The sequence below is a fragment of the Bos taurus genome, chromosome 21 (assembly GCF_002263795.3).
Source record: "Bos taurus isolate L1 Dominette 01449 registration number 42190680 breed Hereford chromosome 21, ARS-UCD2.0, whole genome shotgun sequence".
Lineage (NCBI taxonomy): Eukaryota > Metazoa > Chordata > Mammalia > Artiodactyla > Bovidae > Bos > Bos taurus.
This window is the reverse complement of record NC_037348.1, coordinates 16,214,241-16,236,861: the sequence shown is the minus strand read 5'-3', so window position 1 is coordinate 16,236,861 and position 22,621 is coordinate 16,214,241. Positions and strand designations below refer to the sequence as shown.

At 42.8% G+C, this 22,621-nt stretch overlaps 1 protein-coding gene across 11 annotated transcripts in view; it reads right to left on the bottom strand.

Moving 5' to 3' along the window:
• The window catches only part of AKAP13 (A-kinase anchoring protein 13), a 324,467-nt gene extending 302,898 nt beyond the window's left edge, over positions 1-21,569 (bottom strand). For 10 of the 11 annotated variants that reach the window (XM_059879258.1, XM_059879260.1, XM_059879263.1 and 7 more), the window contains exon 1: positions 21,189-21,423. In XM_059879258.1, coding sequence (XP_059735241.1) covers positions 21,189-21,408 — 220 coding nt within the window. In that variant the 5' untranslated portion in view covers positions 21,409-21,423. Of the gene's footprint in view, positions 1-21,188 lie in introns of all 11 variants that reach the window. The other variant, XM_024982287.2, reaches the window with a different exon arrangement.
• Between the last annotated feature and the right edge of the window lie 1,052 nt (positions 21,570-22,621).

Here is a 22,621-nt window from a genome sequence, read left to right as displayed (position 1 = left end):
CAATCTACAGGTTCCAGGCAACACTGTTATAGAGCTTTCATAAATCAACTCTTCTAGGGATGATTTATCTACTAAGTCAACCAGCAAATCTTTCTCTATAACCAGGACTAGGCTAAAGATCAACCACATAATACTGCTAAGAATGCCCAACAGAACTGACACACTTTGATGTATCAACAGTGCCCGAGACCAACTTACACAATCTACCTGACTTATAACTTGCTATGCAACTGATTCTTCCTACCTATAGTACTGAAAATTCTGACAAATGTTACCTTATTAAAAATCACTGTTATCATAGGTGAGACCAGTTAACTCATCTGTCTCACAGAAAACTATGTGGCCATATTAGTACGTCAAGAGAATGGACCAATTTTTAATTTGATTTTTATTTTCTTGGTTAAACCACAATGTCAACACATGACTGTGATTTGGAGCACATATGCAAATTCTGCATGTCCATTGTTAGACACAATATTGATTTTTAAAGCTTTTTATATGCATTTGGATGTGCACCAGAGTGGCCACAGATCCTCTCATGGATCACTGTGTAGTTGTTGTTCAGTCGCTCAGTCACGTCAGACTCTGCAGCTCCGAGGACTGCAGCACACCATGAGTCTGAGCAAACTCCGGGAGATGGTGAAGGACAGAGAAGCCTGGCATTGCCAAGAGTTGGACACCACTGAGTGCCTGAACAAGAAAGCTTCCCTGTCCTTCACCATCTCCCAAAGTTTGCTCAAACTCATGGCCACTGAGTCAATGATGCCACCCAACCATCTCACCCTCTGTCACCCGCGGCTTCTCTGTGAAGTATGCAGAAGGTTACCTAACTCTATATCATCTCTACAAATCTTATCTGAAACACGTCTGCACCTCATTCCTGGAGTTAATTAGGACTGCTAATTAAGGTGCTGCCGAAGAACATGACCATCAGAGACTTTATTTGAAAGTTCCCTTATGGGCCTTTTAATACTGAGAACCAACTTAGATTAACTCTCAGTGCTTAAGAGAGTAGGGAGTATGTTTCACGAGCTTCTTTCTATTCTTTCAGAAATAGAGTTCTTTTACTTATAATTGGTTGCCCGTAGTTCAGTACTTCTACTAGTAATTTTACCATGGCATTTAAAACTTCCTTTTAAACACTGGATTAAAACAACAACAACAGCTTTAAGATTATGGAGAGTTCGTTTTCTCGTGGCCTAGTGGTTAGGATTCCAAGCTTTCAATCTCTGGGTTCCATCCCTGCTTGGGGAAACTAACCTCCTGCAAGTCACACAGCGCAGGCAAAAAAGAAAGGATGAGAAGTAAAGGGTAAACAGGCACTCATTCTCTGCCAGTGGGAGTGTAAATGATAATGAGCTTTCTGTAGACAACAATATTTATTAAAAGCTGTTGAAACATACAGTCTTTGCTCTAGCAATTCCACTTCTGTGAGAAATAAGTAAACAAGAATACAAAGATTATGTACATGGCTGTTCATCACAGCAGTGTTTACAACAGGATAAAGGGGGAAGGGAGGGACAGAGGGGAGAGAAAAGAAACACCACTCCTAAGAAAGTAATGAGGGCACTCCCTCATGATCCACTGGTTAGGGCTCCAGGCTCTCACTGCCAAAGACATGGATTCAGTCCCTGATCAGGGAATTAAGATCCCATGAGAGGTGTGACATGGTCAAAAAATGGAAAAAAAAATTAAAAAGGCAATGAGTGATCAGAGGATAAACCTAAATCCATACAATGAAATACTGTATAGCCATTATATTCACTTGACATTGTGTAAAAGTATAGTTGTGAAATATACTTAATAATCTGTTTATACTTAAGAGCATATAAAATGCAATCACATATGGTATACATAAATGCACATACACCTTCTACAAATTTAGTTTGGGAAGAAAAACACCAGTTGTACCCAAAATATTTTCCAGGCAGTGTCATTTATTCTTATGTGTACTTTTTTGTTTATGGATAATTCCTTAATTTCTGCAGGGACTGTACATTACTGCTGTTAGTAAAAATAAAACAAAAAATCTCTCTCATGAATCATGCAAACTCTGATGACTTCTAGAATAAGAGATTATATACCAGAAACTGAACTTTAAAAATAAATCTACTGGCAAAGTCAAAGTTACACAAAGTTCTGCCAAAATCAGAGCTCACAGTGGATGTTCCTTTCACATAATTACTTATTTCAACTCTTGGTAGCAATGTTCTTGATGCATGAAGAGCTTGGGCCCTGAAGTCAGAGACCAGCATTCAAGTCCTAATTCTTCCACATGCTGTGAGACCCTGAGCAAGTTCTCCAGCCCCTCTGAGCCTCAAGTCTTCTCATCCATTAACTGTGCGTAGCTGACCCCACCTCTTAGAGCTCTGGGGATTAAAATGAAATAAGGCTGTAAGGAACACAGAGGACTAAGCCTGGCACAGGGAAAGCTGTAACAAATGACGGCAGCTGTTACTACTACTGTTGCTATCACACGTTAATTAAGAAACAAAATCAAGAGCACTTTAAGAACAGGAACGTTGTCTTTATTTCTGATCACCCCTGGACCCCCAGCACCTAGTAAGTTACCCTAAATGTCTGCTGATTAAGTACACCTATTAATACAATTAATTTATTTATTACCCTCCTTGGACCTCAATCTCCTTCTCTGGCAAAATCATACGAACACCCTGCAGAGGTGAGAACTGATAAACGTTAAGATATCCAGTTCAAGAGGCTCCCACTAAATGATAGCTGTTGTCTTCCGCAACAGGGCCCTGTACATTTCCACAGGCATCAAGACTGAAGGGACAGGACAGATACAATTTTTCCTCCGAGTTTCCTTTGGTTGTTTGGGTCCTGAGGTATCTCACAGGTAAATCATTACTTTTATTCAGACTCAGGAAAGAAAATTCTCCGTTTACAGGCACGTATCCTAGAGAGGCAACTATTAAAGTGGTAAATCTCTAGACAGCCAGCCACAAGTGCTTTTGGCAAAGCACCCAAATAGCACCTGGGGGTGGGGGGGGGGTAGAGGCAGGGGGGTGGTATTTCAGAGAATTCAGGAGCTTAAGGACAGAATGTATACAAACAGGGGCCATGAAAAACAGTGGATCAATTGTTCTCGGGCTTCAAATGAAAGCTTCTAAGATGACAATCTGAATTAGGAAGCAACTCTAAAATCAACACTACCTTTATGTACACTGCCAAATGAATTCTTAAGGAAGTACTAAATTTATGAAGATATTCAATTACCTGAAAAATATTTCCTTCACAAAAAAATCAAAATAAATAGGAATGCATTTTAGGAAGAAAAAATAGATTCTCAAAAGAAAAAAAGAACCATTAAATTCTACGGGGGGTGGTGAAAAGCTACTGATATGAATCCAACAATAATTTTGTATAGATTGTAACATTCTTGTACTAGTATTTGAGAAACAGTCATCCAAAGAAGGGGGAAAAAAACCTAAGGGAGAACTCAGAAACTGCAAAGATCAGTAACTTGTGCAGCTCTGTTTAATTTTCCATGTCTAATTTCACAGAAACCTCAGATTGCACACAAAAGTGCTTAATAGAAGGTTTATGATCCTATTTCTGAAATGATTCTATTGAAAGGGAAAAAAAAAAATCCTACTCAGCATTCACTAGCTTTGAGTTAAAGTCGTCTGATCTGTATCCTGGAAACATACCATGCCATGACTTAAGAGACATTTCATGGTTTACAAGCATTAAACACTGGAGTGAAAGTCTGATGTAAAATTCACTGTTAAGAAAATAAGTCTGGTAGGAACTTTCAAAACAACTGGAGTAAACATATTGTTTTATTCTATACAGATTATATCACAGTATGTAATTTTAAAAGGGATGTGGCAGAGAATGGCAAAATTTCACTAATTCTCCAGAATCTGAGTAATGGGCCTGCAGGGATCAATTGTGTTCTATTGTGAATATGATTTTTAAACACATTTTTAAAAAATTAGGCAGGCAACCCACAGCTACACCCACGTGTGAGCCACACGAATATGACAGTGACGAAGCTGCGGAACAGGTTAAAATATAAAACAACAGACAGAGAAAACAAGGAAGAGCTGAACAAACACCACTGCCAGGCCAGGTCACAACGCTGGTCAATCTTCCATTTAACACGGTGCCCTCCGCTTCCCCCCAAAAGGCTAATTTAACTCACCATAATCAAACTACAGTTGATGCTGGGATTAAAAAAAAAAAAAAGAAATCTGTTCATTTAGTCTCAAAAAATAGATTTTATTAATATTGGGTTGGCCAAAATGTTCATTCAGTTTTCATACCATCATATGAGAAAAACCAAACAAACTTTTTGGCCAACCGGATATCAATAATAAGCACGTTATTAATATATAGTTAATGTCCTGAGGAGTAACTGCTATGTGTCATGAACAATGCCACGTACTGGGAATACAGCAACGAACAAAGCAGATACAGTCTGTCCTCCCCGACCTTATAATCGAGGAGGAAATACAGATACGTGGGTTTACCTTGTGCCCACCTAGTCAGTGAGCAATGTGACAATGAATCCTATTGAACTAACTGGGAGAGGGAAAACAGAGGGCAAAGAAAATACATAAAAATTAAAGAACGCACTGAAAACAGTACAATCCAAGATACTCAAAAAACAGGAAGAACATTCTTTTCACCTAGTTGCTGGCGTAGTATCTTAGAAAACTTCATTTATTTCTGTAGTTTATGATACTTGCCATCAGTTCAGTTCAGTCGCTCAGTCACGTCTGACTCTTTGCAACCACATAGACCACAGCACACCAGGCCTCCCTGTCCATCACCAGCTCCCAGAGTTTACCCAAACTCATGTCCATTGAGTCGGTGATGTCACCCAACCATCTCATCCTCTGCCGTCCCCTTCTCCTCCTGCCCTCAATCTTTCCCAGCAACAGGGTCTTTTGCAGAACCATCTGAAGTTTCCAAAACTTCTATCTTGTCTAATTTATACAAGTGTTAGTTGTTCAGTTGGGTCTGCCTCTCTGAGACCCTGTGGACTGTAGCCCACCAGGCTCCTCTGTTCACAGGATTCTCCAGGCAAGAATACTGGAGCAGGCAGCCAGTACCTTCTTCAGGGGAATCTTTCCAACTCAGGGATCGAATCTGTGTCTCCAGCATTACAAGCGGTTTCTTTACCATCTGAGCCACCGGTGAAGCCCAATTTATACAAAACTTGGCCCCAAAAGACTCCTTTTTCAAAAAAGTATTAATTAACGTGTTACCCTGCAGGCATCCTCTAAAACAACATGGTGGGTTCCAACATTTCTAAGTCAATCTCAATTGCTCAAAGTTCACAGTAAGGTTCAGCTGTATAACAAACATTCCTTCCAAGTTACCAAAAATTTAGGTCAAACAGGATGAAAAGCTTAAACCTGGGTGTATTTAACATTATAAAAAGGTTCAAAGGCCAACTCATCTCACTTGTAAGTTTTCAGTGAAGGAAAAGGGCAGTGGAAAAAAAGATTTGAAAAACATGATTTGACAGACTAAAAAATTCAGGGCCATTCCTACCTAGCCTCATTAAAAGGACAGATTCACATCCATAATAAAAACGTTGTTACGTATACATGCCAAGCTCTCAGAATCCTTCTCCTTTCTGTCATCACAGACTAAGGTTTCTCGGGCAAGATCAGCTCAACAAGGATTCATCAACAGGTTCCTCTGACTGACAGGGCTATAAAGCAATGATGACAAGGAACTTGCACATCCTGTCTTAAGGAAATAACACAGACACAATATTTACCAAAGGGTTCTATTTATTGTTCTGTATTAGACAAAGGGCGGTGGAAGGGAGATATTTAAAGTACAGCAGGGTGATTGGCAACAATAGTTAAGAAAATTAATTATCTAAACCGAAGTAGGAAGAACGAAGTCACACTGCAACTTTGAAGAATCTTCACTGATGTGAAAATGCCACCTGTTCCATTTCATGTCCAAGGGCGTATGTTTTGTAGCATCCTGCCAGCCACCCTGCGAGGACTCAATGAAAGGTGACTTCAACACACTATTCACAGAACAAAAGAATTCAAGGGCAGAAGAGCAGTAACCAGCTCAAAGTCACACAGCTAGTTAGGTGACAGAAACACAGCTGAACTGACTATCATCTTCCTTTGCAATCTTTCTGCAGCTATACAACTTTGCCGGGTTAAATGCCATTTTATTGGGGGAGGAGAAGGAATCGTGTGACAAGTGAGGAGACTAGCAAGGTCTTTAGTTACAGAGTTATTACCTCCTAAGCCAGGAGTGAAAAGGAAAAGAATTTTTCCCAGAAATTAGCACGCATTACGACTCTGTTCACTTGCCAGAGTCTCTGTGCCAGTCACTTCGCAATCACTTCAAAACCCCACAGGAATTAAGGACCATTCACATCGAAGGGACTGCAGGAAAGAAAGCTGCACCACAGTTCACAGAATCATCCAGATCTTTGCACCCTGTATTTAACAGTCCACATAATTCCATCCCCTGGCATTAAGCAAAAGATGTGCATACCACCCCAAAAAACACTCCTGGCGTGAGCTAAGCTGGGCGCAAAACTAAGGGACTCGGGAGAGATGTTTCATGTTTCACAGTTCGTACCTACATTTTTCTTACTGAAGGCTTATGTTCCTAACATTTCAGGAGTGCTAAAAATGAACCTAAAAAACTGGTCTTTCAACTTCCAATATAGGTTAAACATGAACTAATTAACTGTTTGTAAAACACTTTGAAGTCGTGAAAGAGTATGTAAATGTTAATTATTAATGCTGATCCACAAAGCCCCTGCATCTGAAGTAAAATACAATTCTCCAGGCAAGTTTCTGCTACTTTCAAGGTATAAACATGGAAGCCCAGCAAGCTTTTAGGAATTCTAGGAAAACTTGAAAGGCAGACCACAATGATTTCTATTTACAACAAGAACAAGCTGGAATTTTAAGCCGGCTGTGTTGGGTATAATTATATCAGAATGAATAAAAAATGTGACTTATGCCATATATAATAAAAACTAGAGTATGTTTATAGTCACAAAGCCCTGGATGAAAATTATAGTCCATTAACCTGAGAGGGGCAAAGTCAAAGCTCTGAACCATACTTTTCTCATCAAAAAGGCAGGGAGGATAAAACCTATCTTACAGGATTACCGTCAAGAATTGAGAGAATGTAAATCAACACACAGTAATATATATGCAGGCACCCAGTACCAGTTTCTTCTTCTCTTTAGTGACTTCACTTTTTAGAAGACACTTCTTGGGAAATGGCCTGATCTTTAGCAAAAGATCTCTCTAGAATGAAAAAGTCCTTTAAATACACACTAGCTTATGTTCTAAGCACACACACAGCACTCGTTTAGCAGGAGGACCCAGGCAAAAACTTTTGGTCATTCCTGTCCACTGACCCATATACATTCTTAATCCTCAAAGGCAGAAAGCACCTCGGCCAGGCCCCAAGGCTGCATGTGACCAAGTGAACAATTAGAACTCTGCTTCTCAAACTTGAGCTGTCCCGTCTTCCTCCTAAATAACTCCCAAACGACAAAGCCACAAGCAGAGTTCCTTTGTGAATACAAAGAGCCCAGCCTCTCCGCACAAAGAACGCAAGATTAAAAAAAAAAAAAAAAAAACCCGCTGTCCTCCAGACAGATCATAAAAGTAAAAGAAATGATTCCCGCACAATGCCACAATGGGTCTCTTCTCCAACTCCAGAAACGCGACTACCTTAAACAGGGCAGAACTCAACGGGCAACACCAGGTACGTGGACTGATTTACAGACATATTTCAAACTCTACTGCTGTATTTTCAGAGGTGATTCATCAACGACAGAAAATGTCAAATCTGCAAAAACTCCACCTTTGGCACTGTTATCACCTGGGAAAAGGAATGCTTCTAACGATCTAAGCTGGTACTGAAAGTTATCATTCAGATTTAAGGGAAAAACATTCAAGCTTGAGTCAATTCACCTGAAGTGACCTGCCCACCACGATACGAACACTACACAACACAACATCCCCTTTGAACAACTGGTGCCACAACTAGCTTGGTGGGGAGAACATGTGCTAACAATTTTCACAGAAGCTGCTGTGAACTCTTCTATCAAAACCACCCATACTCTCCCCTGACGTCCCCGCTGGAGATCAACGGCTCAAATTTTCAAGACAACAGACCACAGTCAAAGACCCATCTGTGGAGGACGAAGTGTGAACAACCACAAACAAAGAAACTGCATCAGCCCAGAGACTCACCAAGCGGGCAGACGCTCCCAAGCATCACCTCTACTTGAAAATGAAAAATTAAAACATATACAGAGATAGATACAGATATAGCAAAGCATTTAGGAGGTAAAAAAAAAAAAATTCTACTGTCATCTCACTCTACAAACAAAACTACAGTTAACACTCTGTGATAAATTCCTTCCAAACTACTTTGTGTGTAAAAATTACACACACAACCCCTGTGTGTGTGTCTGTGTGTGTGTGTGTTTGCTTAGTCGCTCAGAAATGTCCGACTCTTTGCAAATCCATGGACTGTAGTCCAACAGGCTCCTCTATCCATGGGGATTCTTCAGGCAAGAGTACTGGAGTGGGTTGCCATGCGCTCCTCTTGGGGATCTTCCCAATCTAGGGATAGAACCCTGGTCTCCCTCATTGCAGGCAGGTTCTTTACCATCTGAGCCATCAGGGAAGCCCTGATACACCCCTGCATCACATTTAAAGATCACTGATAGATGGGCACAATAAAGGACAGAAGTGGTACGGACCTAACAGAGGCAGAAGATACTAAGAAAAGGTGGCAAGGATACACAGAAGAACTATACAAGAAAGATCTTCATGACCCGGATAACCACAATGCTGTGATCACTCACCTAGAAGCCAGACATCCTGGAATGCAAGTCAAGTGGGCCTTAGGAAGCATCATTACAAACAGAGCTAGTGGAGGTGATGGAATTCCAGTTGAGCTATTTCAAATCCTGGAAGATGATGTTGTGAAAGTGCTGCACTCAATATGCCAGCAAATTTGGAAAACTCAGCAGTGGCCACAGGACTGGAAAAGGTCAGTTTTCATTCCAATCCCAAAGAAAGGCAATGCCAAAGAACATTCAAACTACTGCACAATTGCATTCATCTGACACACTAGCAAAGTAATGCTCAAAATTCTCCAAGCCAGGCTTCAACAGTATGTGAACCCGTGAACTTCCAGATGTTCAAGCTAGATTTATAAAAGGCAGAGGAGCCAGAGATCAAATTGCCAACATCCCTTGGATCACTGAAAAAGCAAGAGAGTTCCAGAAAAACATCTACTTCTGTTTTATTGACTATGTCAAAGCCTTTGACTGTGTGGATCACAACTGTGGAAAATTCTTCAAAAGGTGGGAATACCAGACACCTTACCTGCCTCCTGAGAAATCTGTATGGAGGTCAAGAAGCAACAGTTAGAACTGGACATGGAACAACAACAACAGGGAAAAGGAGTACATCAAGGATGTATATGTCACCCTGCTTATTTAACTTATATGCAGAGTACATCAGCGAAGTGTCAGGCTGGATGAAGTACAAGCTAGAATCAAGACTGCCGGGAGAAATATCAATAACCCTAGATATGCAGATACCACCACTCTTATGGCAGAAAGCGAAGGACAACTAAAGAGCCTCTTGATAAAAGTGAAAGAGAGTGAAAAAGCTGGCTTAAAACTCAACATTCAAAACAGGAAGACCATGGCATCCAGTTCCATCACTTCATGGCAAATAGATGGAGAAACAATGGAAACAGTGACAGACTATTTTTTGGGGCTCCAAAATCACTGCAGATGGTGACTACAGCCATCAAATTAAAAGATGTTTACTCCTTGGAAGAAAAGCTATGACTAACCTAGATAGCATATTAAAAAGCAGACACATTACTTTGCCAACAAAGGTCCATCTAGTCAAGGCTATGGTTTTTCCAGTGGTCATGAATGGATGTGAAAGTTGGACTATAAAGAAAGCTGAGCACCAAGAACAGATGCTTTTGAACTGTGGTGTTGGAGAAGACTCTTGAGAGTTCCTTGGACTACAAGGAGATCCAACCAGTCGATCCTAAAGGAAATCAGTCCTGAATATTCAAGGACTGATGCTGAAACTGAAACTCCAATACTTTGGCCACCTGATACGAAGAACTGACTCACTGGGAAAGACCCTGATGCTGGGAAAGACTGAGGGCAGGAGGAGAGGAGATGACAGAGGATGAGATGGTTGGATGGTACCGCCAACTCGATGGATATGAGCTTGAGCAAGCTCCAGGAGTTGGTGTTGGACAGGGTGGAAAATAAACTGTGGAAAATTCTGAAAGAGATAGGAATACCGGATCACCTGACCTGCCTCTTGAGAAATTTGTATGCAGGTCAGGAAGCAAGTTAGAACTGGACATGGAACAACAGGCTGGTTCCAAATAGGAAAAGGAGTACATCAAGGCTGTATATTGTCACCCTGCTTATTTAACTTATATGCAGAGTACATCATGAGAAACACTGGGCTGGATGAAGAACAAGCTGGAATCAAAACTGCCGGGAGAAATATCAATAACCTCAGATATGCAGATGACACCACCCTTATGGCAGAAAGTGAAGAGGAACTAAAGAGCCTCTTGATGAAAGTGAAAGAGGCGTGTGAAAAAGTTGGCTTAAAGCTCAACATTCAGCAAACTAAGATTATGGCATCTGGTCCCATCACTTCATGGGAAATAGATGGGGAAACAGTGGAAATAGTGTCACACTTTATTATTTTTGAGGGGTGCTCCAAACTCACTGTAGATGGTGATTGCAGCCATGAAATTAAAAGATGCTTACTGCTTGGAAGGAAAGTTATGACCAACCTAGATAGCATATTCAAAAGCAGAGACATTACTTTGCCAACAAAGGTGCATCTAGTCAAGGCTATGGTTTTTCCCGTGGTCATGTATGGATGTGAGAGTTGGACTGTGAAGAAAGCTAAGTACCAAAGAATTGATGCTTCTGAACTGTGGTGTTGGAGAAGACTCTTGAGAGTCCCTTGCACTGCAAGGAGATCCAACCAGTCCATTCTAAAGGAGATCAGTCCTGGGTGTTCTTTCGAAGGACTGATGCTAAAGCTGAAATTCCAATACTTTGGCCACCTCATGCCAAGAGCTGACTCACTGGAAAAGACTCTGATGCTGGGAGGGATTGGGGGCAGGAGGAGAAGGGGACGACAGAGGATGAGATGGCTGGATGGCATCACCAACTCGATGGACATGAATTTGGGTGTGGACAGGGAGGCCTGGCGTGCTGCGATTCATGGGGTCGCAAAGAGTCCGACACGACTGAGCGACTGAACAGATCTTGCTTAACCCCGCCTGCCAGGGAAACAGACAAAGCTTAATCCCTGGGTCAGAAAGATCCCCTGGAGAAGAAAATGGCAAACCACTCCAGTATTCTTGCCTGGAGAATTCCAGGGCCAGAGGAGTCTGGAGAGTCCATGGGGAACAATCAGACACGACTCAGCGACTCCACAGCAGCAACAACTACGTGCATGTATATTTTATGTATATATATGTGTATACCTGCATATGTATCGCTCTTCTCTCTGGCCCCATCCTCCGCCTCCCTGTTCATACTCTCCCCTCAAGTCCTTTGCCCCTGCTGCCCCTTCCACTCGGAACATCCAGAGCCCTTCAGGTCTGCTCTCGTCACTTCGCTCGGGTCTCTCTCAGAAACCTCATCTCAGAAAGTTTGACATCCTCCCCCAATGTTTTGAATGCTCTTCATCTTCTTCCTTCAATTATCACGACCGGCCTTCTACCTGTTTATGTTCTGCTTCTCTTGCTAAGATGTCAGCCCCTTGATGGAAGCAACTGCCTTTTGTCACTGAAATCCCCTCACATGTGCTGAATAAATTAATAAACAACCCAACAAGGTATGTCACGTGCCTATTTTACAAAAGAGAATGCTGATTTTCAGAGACAATTTATCTAAAGCCACAGAGCAAATAAGTCGCCAAACACATCTGAAAGAGCCAATACTCTGTACCCACTGACTCACTCCATCCTGTGCCATAGAAGGAAATATAAATACAGGTTAAGAAACAAAGATGTAAAAGAACGAATCGTTATACGAAAGTTATCACACCACTTTTCTGCTCATCACTAGAGCATTTCACATCTTTGATTAATCTCACGTATATTCTATAGAGGTAGTAAAGAATCCGCCTGCCAAGCAAGAGATCCAGCTTTGATCCCTACGTCGGGAAGATTCCCCTGGAGAAGGGAATGGCAACCCACTCCAATATTCTTGCCTGGGAAATCCCATGGACAGAGGAGCCTGGCAGGCTACATTCCATGGGGTCGCAAACAGATGGACATGACTTCTTCTGTATTCCCTACAGAGTAAAGGCTAGCTACATAGACATTTAACAAATATTTCTTTGATATTTACACCCACAAAGACTTGGAGACTCCTGTAAGGAGATTTTAAGCATCATCAATAAATTATACTCTTTCAAAGGATTTCAATTTCCAACCGTGATGGAGTACCTGGATCCAGACTCCTTCCTGCTCGCACCCCCACCAACAACCAAAAAAATGGACGGCAAAATGGCAACGTCTTTTAGTCACTGGACCACCAGCAGCACAGGACTGGGAAGAGGGGAACTCCACACATGCACCAGCCTTCTCAGCCTGGAGGCACATCCTGGACCATGTGCTTTGAGGAGCCCAAGCAGAGCAAGGCAGGCTTGTCAAGTAGGAAGTCCAAGAGCATGAGAAGGCTCAGGAAGCTAAAAACCAGAGTACTAGAAAGGAGAGAGTTGCATGAAGAAGGATCTCCAGAATTCAGCACAGAGGCCTGCCTGAGTCTAATAACGAATAACAAGCTGTGTGTGCATACTGTAAATCTACAAGGGCAGGCAAAGAATGACCCAAGGACTATATGCTACATAACCCCAGAGCTCACACAGGGCTGGCAGAGACTCAGACCAGCGAGAACAGAGAACATACCATTCTTCAATGAAAACTATGGTGGCTTCATGCCTTAATAATGGGGCGAAACAAGTCTTAGAGTAAAAGGATACAGCTAGGGTTGATCTACGGAGAAGGCAATGGCACCCCACTCCAATACTCTTGCCTGGAAAATCCCATGGACAGAGGAGCCTGGTAGGCTGCAGTCCATGGGGTCGCTGGGAGTCGGACACGACTGAGCGACTTCACTTTCACTTGCATGCATTGGAGAAGGAAATGGCAACCCACTCCAGTGTTCCTGCCTGGAGAATCCCAGGGACGGGGGAGCCTGGTGGGCTGCCGTCTATGGGGTCGCACAGAGTCGGACACGACTGAAGTGACTTAGCAGCAGCAGCAGCAGGGTTGATCTCACTTGGACCAGTCGACAGCAACCAACAAATTAAAATTCACCATTTCTAGGATTTAACAAGAAATTACCAAGATGTGACCCAAAAATGAAAAAAGAAAAGGCCTATAGAAACAAATAATGGAATTAATGAGCTAAGACTTTATCAACTATGACATGAGTATTACACATATGACCAAGAACTTTTTAAAGGAACATTAATAGACAAAAAAGAAAATAAAAAAGATTCACAGCAGCAAACTGAATTCAACAATATCTAAAAATACATCATGACTGAGGATTATCAAAAGAATACAAGGCTAGTTCAACACTAAAAAAGCAGTGTAATTCACCATATCTACTGATTAAAGAAGAAAAAATATATGATCACCTCGACAGATGCAGAAGAAGCCTGTGACAATATTCAGTACCCATTCGTGATAAAAACTCAGCAAACTAGAAACAGAACTTTATCAACCTGATAAAGAACACCTTTACAACTACAAAAACAAAAACTATAAAGAACATCATGTTAATGGGAAAACACGAATGTTCTCCCCTTAACATCAGGAAAAGGTCCACTTTCAAAACTCCTATTCATCATCACACAGGAGGTCCTAGCCAGTTCAATAAAGAAAAACAAATAAAAGGCATATCGACTGCAAAGAAATCAAACTCCCCGTATTGCCAATGACATTACTGTCTATGAACAAGAGCCCAGGTAAGTTTAGCAAGTTTGTAAGACAAAGGGTCACATAAAAAAAGTCAATCCTATTTCTACAGACTAGCAATCAACAACAGGAAACTGACATTTTAAAAGCATCATTCACAACACCACCAGAAAATATGAAATACATATTAATCTTATTTTAAAAACATGCAAGATCCAATTACTAAAATCTACAAAACACTAACAACAACAAAAAAAAGTCAAAATAAATAGAACATCATAAACCATGTGTTCATGGCTCAATATGACTAAGCTGTCAATTCTACCCTAAGTGATTTACAGATTCAATACAGGGCCAATCAAAAATCCTGACAGGATTCTTCTCAACAAGCTGATTCTAAAATATACTTGGGGGGAATTCCCTGGAGATTCAATGGTTAGGACTCCACGCTTTCACTGTCAAGGGACCAGATTCAATCCCTGGTCAGGGAACTAGGGTCCCACAAGCTTTGAAGTGCAGCCAAAAAATAAATAAAAATAAGTAAATAGAACGTACTTGGAAAGGCAAAGCAACTAGAATAATCAAAGATAATTCTGAAAAATAACTCAATTAGAGAACTCATACTACCTGATTTTAGGACTCACTATATAGATACAGTAATCAACAGTGTGGTGAAAGAATAATGAAAGACAGACCAATACGACAGAATCCAGGAACAGACCCACACATACATGATCAACTGGCTTTCAGCAAACGTACAAAGGCAATTCTGTGGAGAAAGATGTCTTTTCAAGAAACACTGCTGGAAAAACTACACACCCACATGCCAAAAAAAAAAAAAATCAATCTCAATCCACACTTTGCACCATGAGAAAAATTAACTCAAGTGATTCATAAACCTAAACTGTAAAATTTTGAACTATAAAAATTCTAGGAGAAAAATACAGAGCGAAGTCTTTTTACTTTCAGGATGATAAGAAGACAACTAACTTGAAAAGTTTAAAACTCTAATTCAAAAAGACACATGCACCCCAATTTTCACAGCGACACTATTTACAGAACTATGTCCGAATGTGCGTGTGCCCACATACACACACACACACACACACGCAATGGAATAATATCCTGATTTTTTTAATTAACTACAAAAAGCTATTTGGAGGACAAACAGGAAAAGTTGAATATGCACTGAATACTACAGAATTGTTCAAATGTCATCATTATAATTAGTTACATAGAACAAGGCTTAGCAAACTTTTTCTGGGAGATTAGTAAATATTTTCAGCTTTGTGGATCACAGGGTGTCTTGTAACTGCTGTCACTGTAGCACCAAAGCAACCACACACAATATGGAAACAAAGCAACACTGCTGTGTCCCAATAAAGCTTAATAAAAAAAAAAAAAAACCAGTAGGGCAGATCTGGTCTGTGGGCCATAGTCTGTAAACAAAACTGGTGGCAGAGAGCAGAGCAGTGGTTGCCTATGGTGAGCTAGGCAGCAGAGGGAGGGGCGAAGCCAGAACTCTCTGGAGAATACAATGAACTTTCTGGATTGATGGCAACATTCTATACCTTTATTGTGCTGTTAAGTTACATGCATGAATATATTCGTCAAAACGTGTCAAACTCTATACACTTAAAATGGGTGCATTTTATCATATAAACAACAACTCAATAAACCTGATTTGTTTACAAACTGTACTCTTTTCAGGTGATATTAGTGATATGAAAAGCATGCCCTTTGCAGCCAGAATAAAGTGACTTCAGATATTCAAATTTTAACACCAAAATTTAAAACTATGTGACCACTGTCAAATCATTTTCTTGGGTGTTTCCTCCTCCTGAAAGTGTTACTCACTCAGTCATGTCTGACTCTTTACGACCCCATGGACTGTAGCCCGCCAGGCTCCTCTGTCCATGGAATTCTCCAGGCAAGAATACTGGAGTGGGTTGCCATTTCCTTCTCCAGGGGATCTGCCCAATCCAAGGATCGAACCTGGGTCTTCTGCATTGAGGCAGATTCTTTACCATCTGAGCCACCAGGGAAGCCCTCCTAAAACGAATCAATAATCCTGCCTCATTGATTTGTTTCAAAAATGAAATAAATGTAGGACTTTCCTGGTGGTCCAGTGGTTAAGAGTTCACACTCCCAATGTAGGGTTTAATCCCTGGTCCGGAAACTAATATCCTACATGCCACACAACTCAGCCATATATAAAATGTAAGACACACTGTATAACATCTGACACATAAGAGGCACATTCCCTGACTGGAGTAAACCTTTTTTTAAGAAAATGAGTCAGTGAAGATCAGACAGTGACTAGGCTAGCTTCTTTTGTACCCTTCTGAAACACTCTGACATTCTTTGTTCACTGTTTATTGTGGTTTCACCTGACTTCAAGTACTGGGATCCAATGTCAGTTCCTGTGATTTCAGAGTAATGTGGGTCTCCCAGCAAGCACTGAATTTAGAAAAATATCCCATAACAAATACGCTGTAAAAGGAAATCTGTAAAGAGGCAAAAGTGAGCAGTATCCATTTTCCTAAGTAAGAATGGCAAAAGAAATGGTATAATATTTACAAAGAAAAAAAATCAACAAACTTCATTAGATGTTTTCCCATTTTATACTAAGATTTGAATTTTATCCAAACCAGTAGCCAACCAACAAAACTACAACATGACAAAGCACTTGTATAGTGTTTTCTCTCCGGAGTTTCTCATTGACAGTAGAGGGCAGGAGATTAGATGACAATATCGAATTTGTCCTTATTTTATAAGTAAGGATGCTAAGTCTGAGACACACGAAGTGGCCTCCTCAAGGACGCACTGCCAATAATTGGTGAAGCTCAGGAAGTCAGCCATGCGGTCCTGTATCACACGCTTTCAGCAGACATCACCAGCAATTACCTGGGGCTGATGGAACACTACATTGCATAACTCCAAGGTACTTTTCTCTTGCTTGACATCTTCAGTTGTCTAAAAGACTAACTCATTACAATGCAACATACTTAATTCCTAACCATTCAGGAATAATTAGCCTTTTGAAGTGGTAAAGACGATTTCTGTGGCCAAACACAGGCTTACGATAGGATCATAAGCAAAAATTCAAAAGGACTGATTACTAATAGGAGAGCTTACTGAGTGACATAAATGGTAAATCCCTCACACTGTTCCCTTCTCCCCACCCCAAAAGCCACATCACGCACACTGATATCCACCTTTCCAGGGCTCTGAACACAGCTCTGAATAAGTAAAAGGAAAACACACCACTGTCCTACACAAACATTCGTAACAATCATCGTATCTCGGTATCAGGTCTACTGGGGCCTTCTTTGAGCAAGGACGGACCAAAATGGGTTACCTACCCATCTTCTACTCAATCTGTCCCCATTGGGCTACAGAACCACAGATGCGAAGACACGTGAAGGAAGCCAACTTCTTTCCACCAAGAGCTTCCTCCTCTCTCCCCACAGACAGCGGTTAAGACAGACTGACAGTGACGGGAGCACAGCTTCCAAACGGATGCTTGTCCCCATCAGTAATAACCCTGTGTATTCAAGCGCACTGCAACATTAACTTTAAAAGGGGATTATCAAAAGTCCAAGTGGGTTCATCTAGCTTTGTCAGCTTTGGTTTTTCCCCTCAATCTGTGAGTCTGGTCAAATATAATATTTAAAGGTTTACTGTAATCCTTCAGGATTAACTTTTTGCCTTTATTTTATTAAAAAATGGAAAGATAAGATTCAATATACAGAAATGCCATGACAGGTTAATATTTCTAGAATGTATCTATTCCACTTGGTATTGTGAATTTTCAAAATACGCTGGTATAACTGATTTAAAGCACTGCTTCCTCCCACAGATGGTGGCACCTTCAAAAGTGTTTTTGAAGAGGAAGTAATACCACCTGTTAACCCACAGGCCAGTTCCATCTTAAGCAAGTGTGAGAAATGTAGTCATAATCCGTATCAACTATTTTTCAAAATTAAGGTAAAATAAGGAAGAAGAGCTGGAACTAACTAACTCAGATACCCTACTCCAAGTCTTGAAAACAACCCATTTCTGACCATTTCCTAAACACTATAAATGCAGAGTTCTGTCCTACTGAGCCAAACTGCCAGGCCCACTCAAAGATTAACAACTGATTTAGAAGATAAAAATAAAACTGCTAATTCTATTAACGTTCAGTTCAACTTCACCTTCTAAAAAACTGCATTTAAGACTCAATTCCCAGAAGCATTCCCTCTTTTTTTTTTAATTGTTATACTAGGGGCAGTACTTTTACTTACAGAGTTAACAAAGCAGAACATAACAAATAATTATATATACTAGTATCAGTAGGAATACCAAATATTATTCCACAACAGCCACGATGTATTTCTTCTTTTTAAAAAATTTATCTTAATTGAATTGTGGCTTTTGCCACACATCAAGATGAATCAGCCACGGGTGTACATGTGTCCCCCACGGTGAACCTCCCCCCACCTCCCTCCCCACCCCATCCCATCCCTCTGGGTTGTCCCATAGCACCGGTTTTGAGTGCCCTGAGAAGCGTTCCCTCTATGAAAAACAGCTAAACCACTATGCTCAGATGCATCAGACTTTTAAACATGGTTTAAACCATACAAAAAAGTACCCAAATCACTGTCAGTACAGCTACCAGATAACAGGCATACTATGAAGATCATCACACAGCTTCATTTATTTCTAAGAATGCTCTAAAGTATGTTACTATACCTTACACGGTAGGAAGCCGAAGCTCAGAGTGGATAAGGGACCTGCCTGCTCAAGGCTACCCACCTTGTCAACGGAAGGGTGGGGATTTGAATTCAAGTTTACCTAATTCCAAAGAATGTGCATTCTTCGACACTGTGCTACCTCCCCAAGTCACAACAGAGGTATCAACAGGCAGGGGAGTGAATGGATGTGTCTGGCAGTCTTAGTCATTTTAACAAAAAAGGGAGAAATTTTCCCAATCAGAAACCAGTTTACAAAATCCACAGCACACGATTTAAACCTCGATTCTTTAGGTCAGACATCCTTGTATGAAGTACAGTAAATCGCATTACAGGCCTGCGAGTAAGCTGCCACCGTTAACGAGTCCCCAGGTTCAGTGGTTCCCTGGGTCCCATGTTCGGGTGAAGCACCAACCAAGCCACTTCACCCAATACCAACACCTCCTGAGCACCTGCGCTGTGTTAAGACTCCTTCTGGGCAAGGAGGCACACAGCTGAGACTCATCACAGCCCTCCGGAGTTAACAGGCTGGAAGAGGAGTCCATATATATATATATATATACCACATATGCAGTTGCCAGTCGTCAGGCAAAAATAATGAAGTGCAAGAAACCCTAAAACAAAGGTATGTATAACATGCTATCAGAGAGGCAGAGGAACAGATCTGCTTGTCACCTAAGGTTCTAAGCAGTGTTTGTTTACATTTTGTCCCTCCCTGACAACTCCTTCCAACCTCTGTTAACCCCTCCTCCCAGCCCCCACCCCACCCCTACACACAAGCCACCTAAACCTGCACAACTTTGGGAAGGAAAACCCAAAGGGCACGGATTATGACTCCTAAAACCAAACTTGTGGCTGTACTTCAAAAATCCAAGCTTATGCCATCAGGACATTTTTCTTTAGCTTTGTCAGGTGAACACAGTTGCAAAATGAGGCCAAGGAAACCAGAAAAACCCAGGGCACACCTCACATCGGTCACTCAGCAGGAGAAACCAACTGAAACGCAAACTGACCTGCACGGTGTTTGGTTCGAAGTTTTCTTGTTAATTTACTAGACGGCAAAGGAATACAAACAATTGATAGAAACACATTCTGGTCATTTTCTTCCACCATGCAATCTAACAGACATTTATGCTGGATCCACCGTGGGGATTTAAACAGAATCATTCTGACTTCATAAGCCAAATGAACTGAATTCAGCAGAACGAAGCACCCAAAGCTTGACGACAGGGCTTGCCATCTGCAAATTCCCAAGAGACCACGGAAGGCTATGGGACTGTAACAATGATTTATCACAGCTCCTTTACAAACTTGCAGAAAATGATTCTTCCAAGTGATTTTTCCATCGTTTATCCTGATCTGGGCGAGCCAACGATTAAAAAAAAAAAAATAGAAAAAGCTACTTATGAAACTAACTAAAACGGGGGAGGGGGTTGCTGAACGAGAAAAAAAGGCACTGTTTTTTACTTTAGTTCCGTATGCCTGCGGCAACAAACTCTCAAAATAACTTCACTGAGGAGTGTTAAAGCTAAGACTGAACACCAAATATTGCTCAATCCAACTTACATCTGTGAACTCCTGAGTTCACAGGTAAGATCTAGAAAACTAAATGCTATGGAGTCATTTTGCTCTAAGCACTATTACCAAAAAGAAAGAAAAAAAACAACCCTATCCTTTCTTCTGATAGAAAAACTCTTGAGGACTTCCCCCATATTTATTTTAAAAGTTTAACCTACTGGTTGACTTTGGGGGCGGGGGGGGGGGAGAGTGGGGAAGGGAGAGGGGTTCAGTAAGTGGTATTTACCCAAAAAAAAAGTACTGTTTGGTTTCAAAGTTTGGCTGCACTTGAACTCGACGAGAGCGGAGCTCAGGCGACTGTCCCAAGGCGGGTTCCCCCCGGGCTGCACGTCTCCGACCCCTCGCGGGCGCCCCGGCCGCGCCCCCGGGAGCAAGCGCCCAGGGCGCCCCCGCGAGGCCGGCCAGGCCCGGCGTGTTTACCGCTCGCCGCGGCCCCCGAGAGCCGCTCCCTCGCGTCCACGGCACTTGTTCGCCGGCTCCCCGACCGGTGGGACCAGCGGAGCAGCCGCAGTTCCCGCGGGGGAGCGACTGCGGCCCCCGTTCCCGGAGGAGCCGACCCGGGGAAGACCGGGGGTCCGGGCCCCGCGGTGATGCCTCACGGGAGGTGGGGCATCGCAGCCGGGCGGGATCGGCCGCGCCCCCCCAGCCCGGGAGCGGAGGCGGCCCCGGGGTTGGGCTGCGGGAGCGGCGAGGGCAGACAATGCGTGATGGGGAGGCCCGGGCGGAGGCGCGGAGAGCCGGGGAACGATCCCCGGCGCCCATGCATCCCAGGCCGCGCCCGGGTAGCCCCGCGCCCCAGCCCGGAGCGGCCCACGCTCCCCGCCGCGACCCCTCCTCTAACCGCAAAACTTCCCCCAACTCCGCCGAGTTCAGTCGCGCTCTCACCGTGCGGCTCCCGGGGCTCCCCCGCGGGCCGAGCTGGAGCAGCTCCGCACCTTGGCCGCGGAGAAAGACAATAAGCTGCCGCTCCCCCAGCGGCTGCTTGGAAACTGCGGCGGCCGAAGCGAGGAGCGGGAGCGGCGACCTCGGCGGAGCCCAGGAGCCTCTCCGCAGCTGCTCCGGCTCGGCGATAGCCCTGCACACAGCCCCCAAACCGCCTGCGCATGCGCCGCGCGCCGCTCGGGAGGTGGGCGGGGCACCCGGGGGGCGGTAATGCCTCCGAGCCCGCCGGTGAGTGAGCGCGGCGCCAGGAGCCGCGCTCCGGGGTTGCGCGGCAGAGCTGCCCATCAAACCCCTCCCGGCTAATAGGAAGGCGCCTGTGCGGCCCCTCAGGTTGCTAAGGAAGGCTGAGGTTGACCGCAGCTGCTGCGCTGCGGCCAAGTGATCAAAGTCGGGTGGCTGGTAGAGGTGCCGACTGATATGCTCACCCACCCTCTCCTCTGCTCCCTGACTCCGGAAACCGCCCTTCCTCTGTGTCAGGGTGCTCACCTGAGCTGCAGCACTTACCATAACACACCCTGAAATGATTTACTTTTCTCTTTCTCTCCCCTGGAAATCAGAAAGTGGGGTCTTTTCCAGAGAGTGGAGTGCAGTGCCTTGAGAGTCGCTGCTAGGTATTCAACAAGTGTTTTAGTTAGATGAATCGCTGGCCTATGATGGCATTGGGATTGTGACAGGGTATTCCATAAACTTTGGGCTTTTCACCTCAAATCTTCAAGTTGCAAGGACCTAAAAAATCATCTGGCGGCTTTTGAGAAGCAAAATGTGGTCTCTTGGTACACGAAGAAGCTCATTTTGCAAGTTGTGTGTTTTAGTGTATATTGGGGGGAAACATCTATCACATCAAACGATTTCATTGATGTTGTTTCTTAGATAAGTTGTAAAAATGAATCTACTTAGAGAAAAACTTTAAGTAAAAAATGGACACACTTTATATGAACTTCATATAAGTTCAGAAATGTGCAAATTGATTGTAATCAAAGCAAGAACAGTGGTTATCTAGAGAGAGAAGCATTATTGGCTGAAAAGTGTAGGGCAGGTGCTGGGCACGTTTGGTATTTTGATCTGGATGGTAGATAACAAAGGTATAGACTTACGGTGAAAATTCATCCAGTGTACAATGAAGATTAGTGTACTTTACACATATTCATATTTTTATGTCAATTTAAAATACTTACAAATGATATGGCCCACAAAAATGTGAAGATGCAAACAACTATCTTTTGTGAAACCCTGATCCAGTCAAGCTCCTACCAGAGAGGGGGTTTTGTGGATACTTATTGCCTGTATGGGAGACAGAGCCTCTGGCCGGTTATCGCTGCAGCTCCGGGCTCTTTCTTCTCCAGTCTCGGCGGGGGCGTTCAGGAATGGGCCCCAAC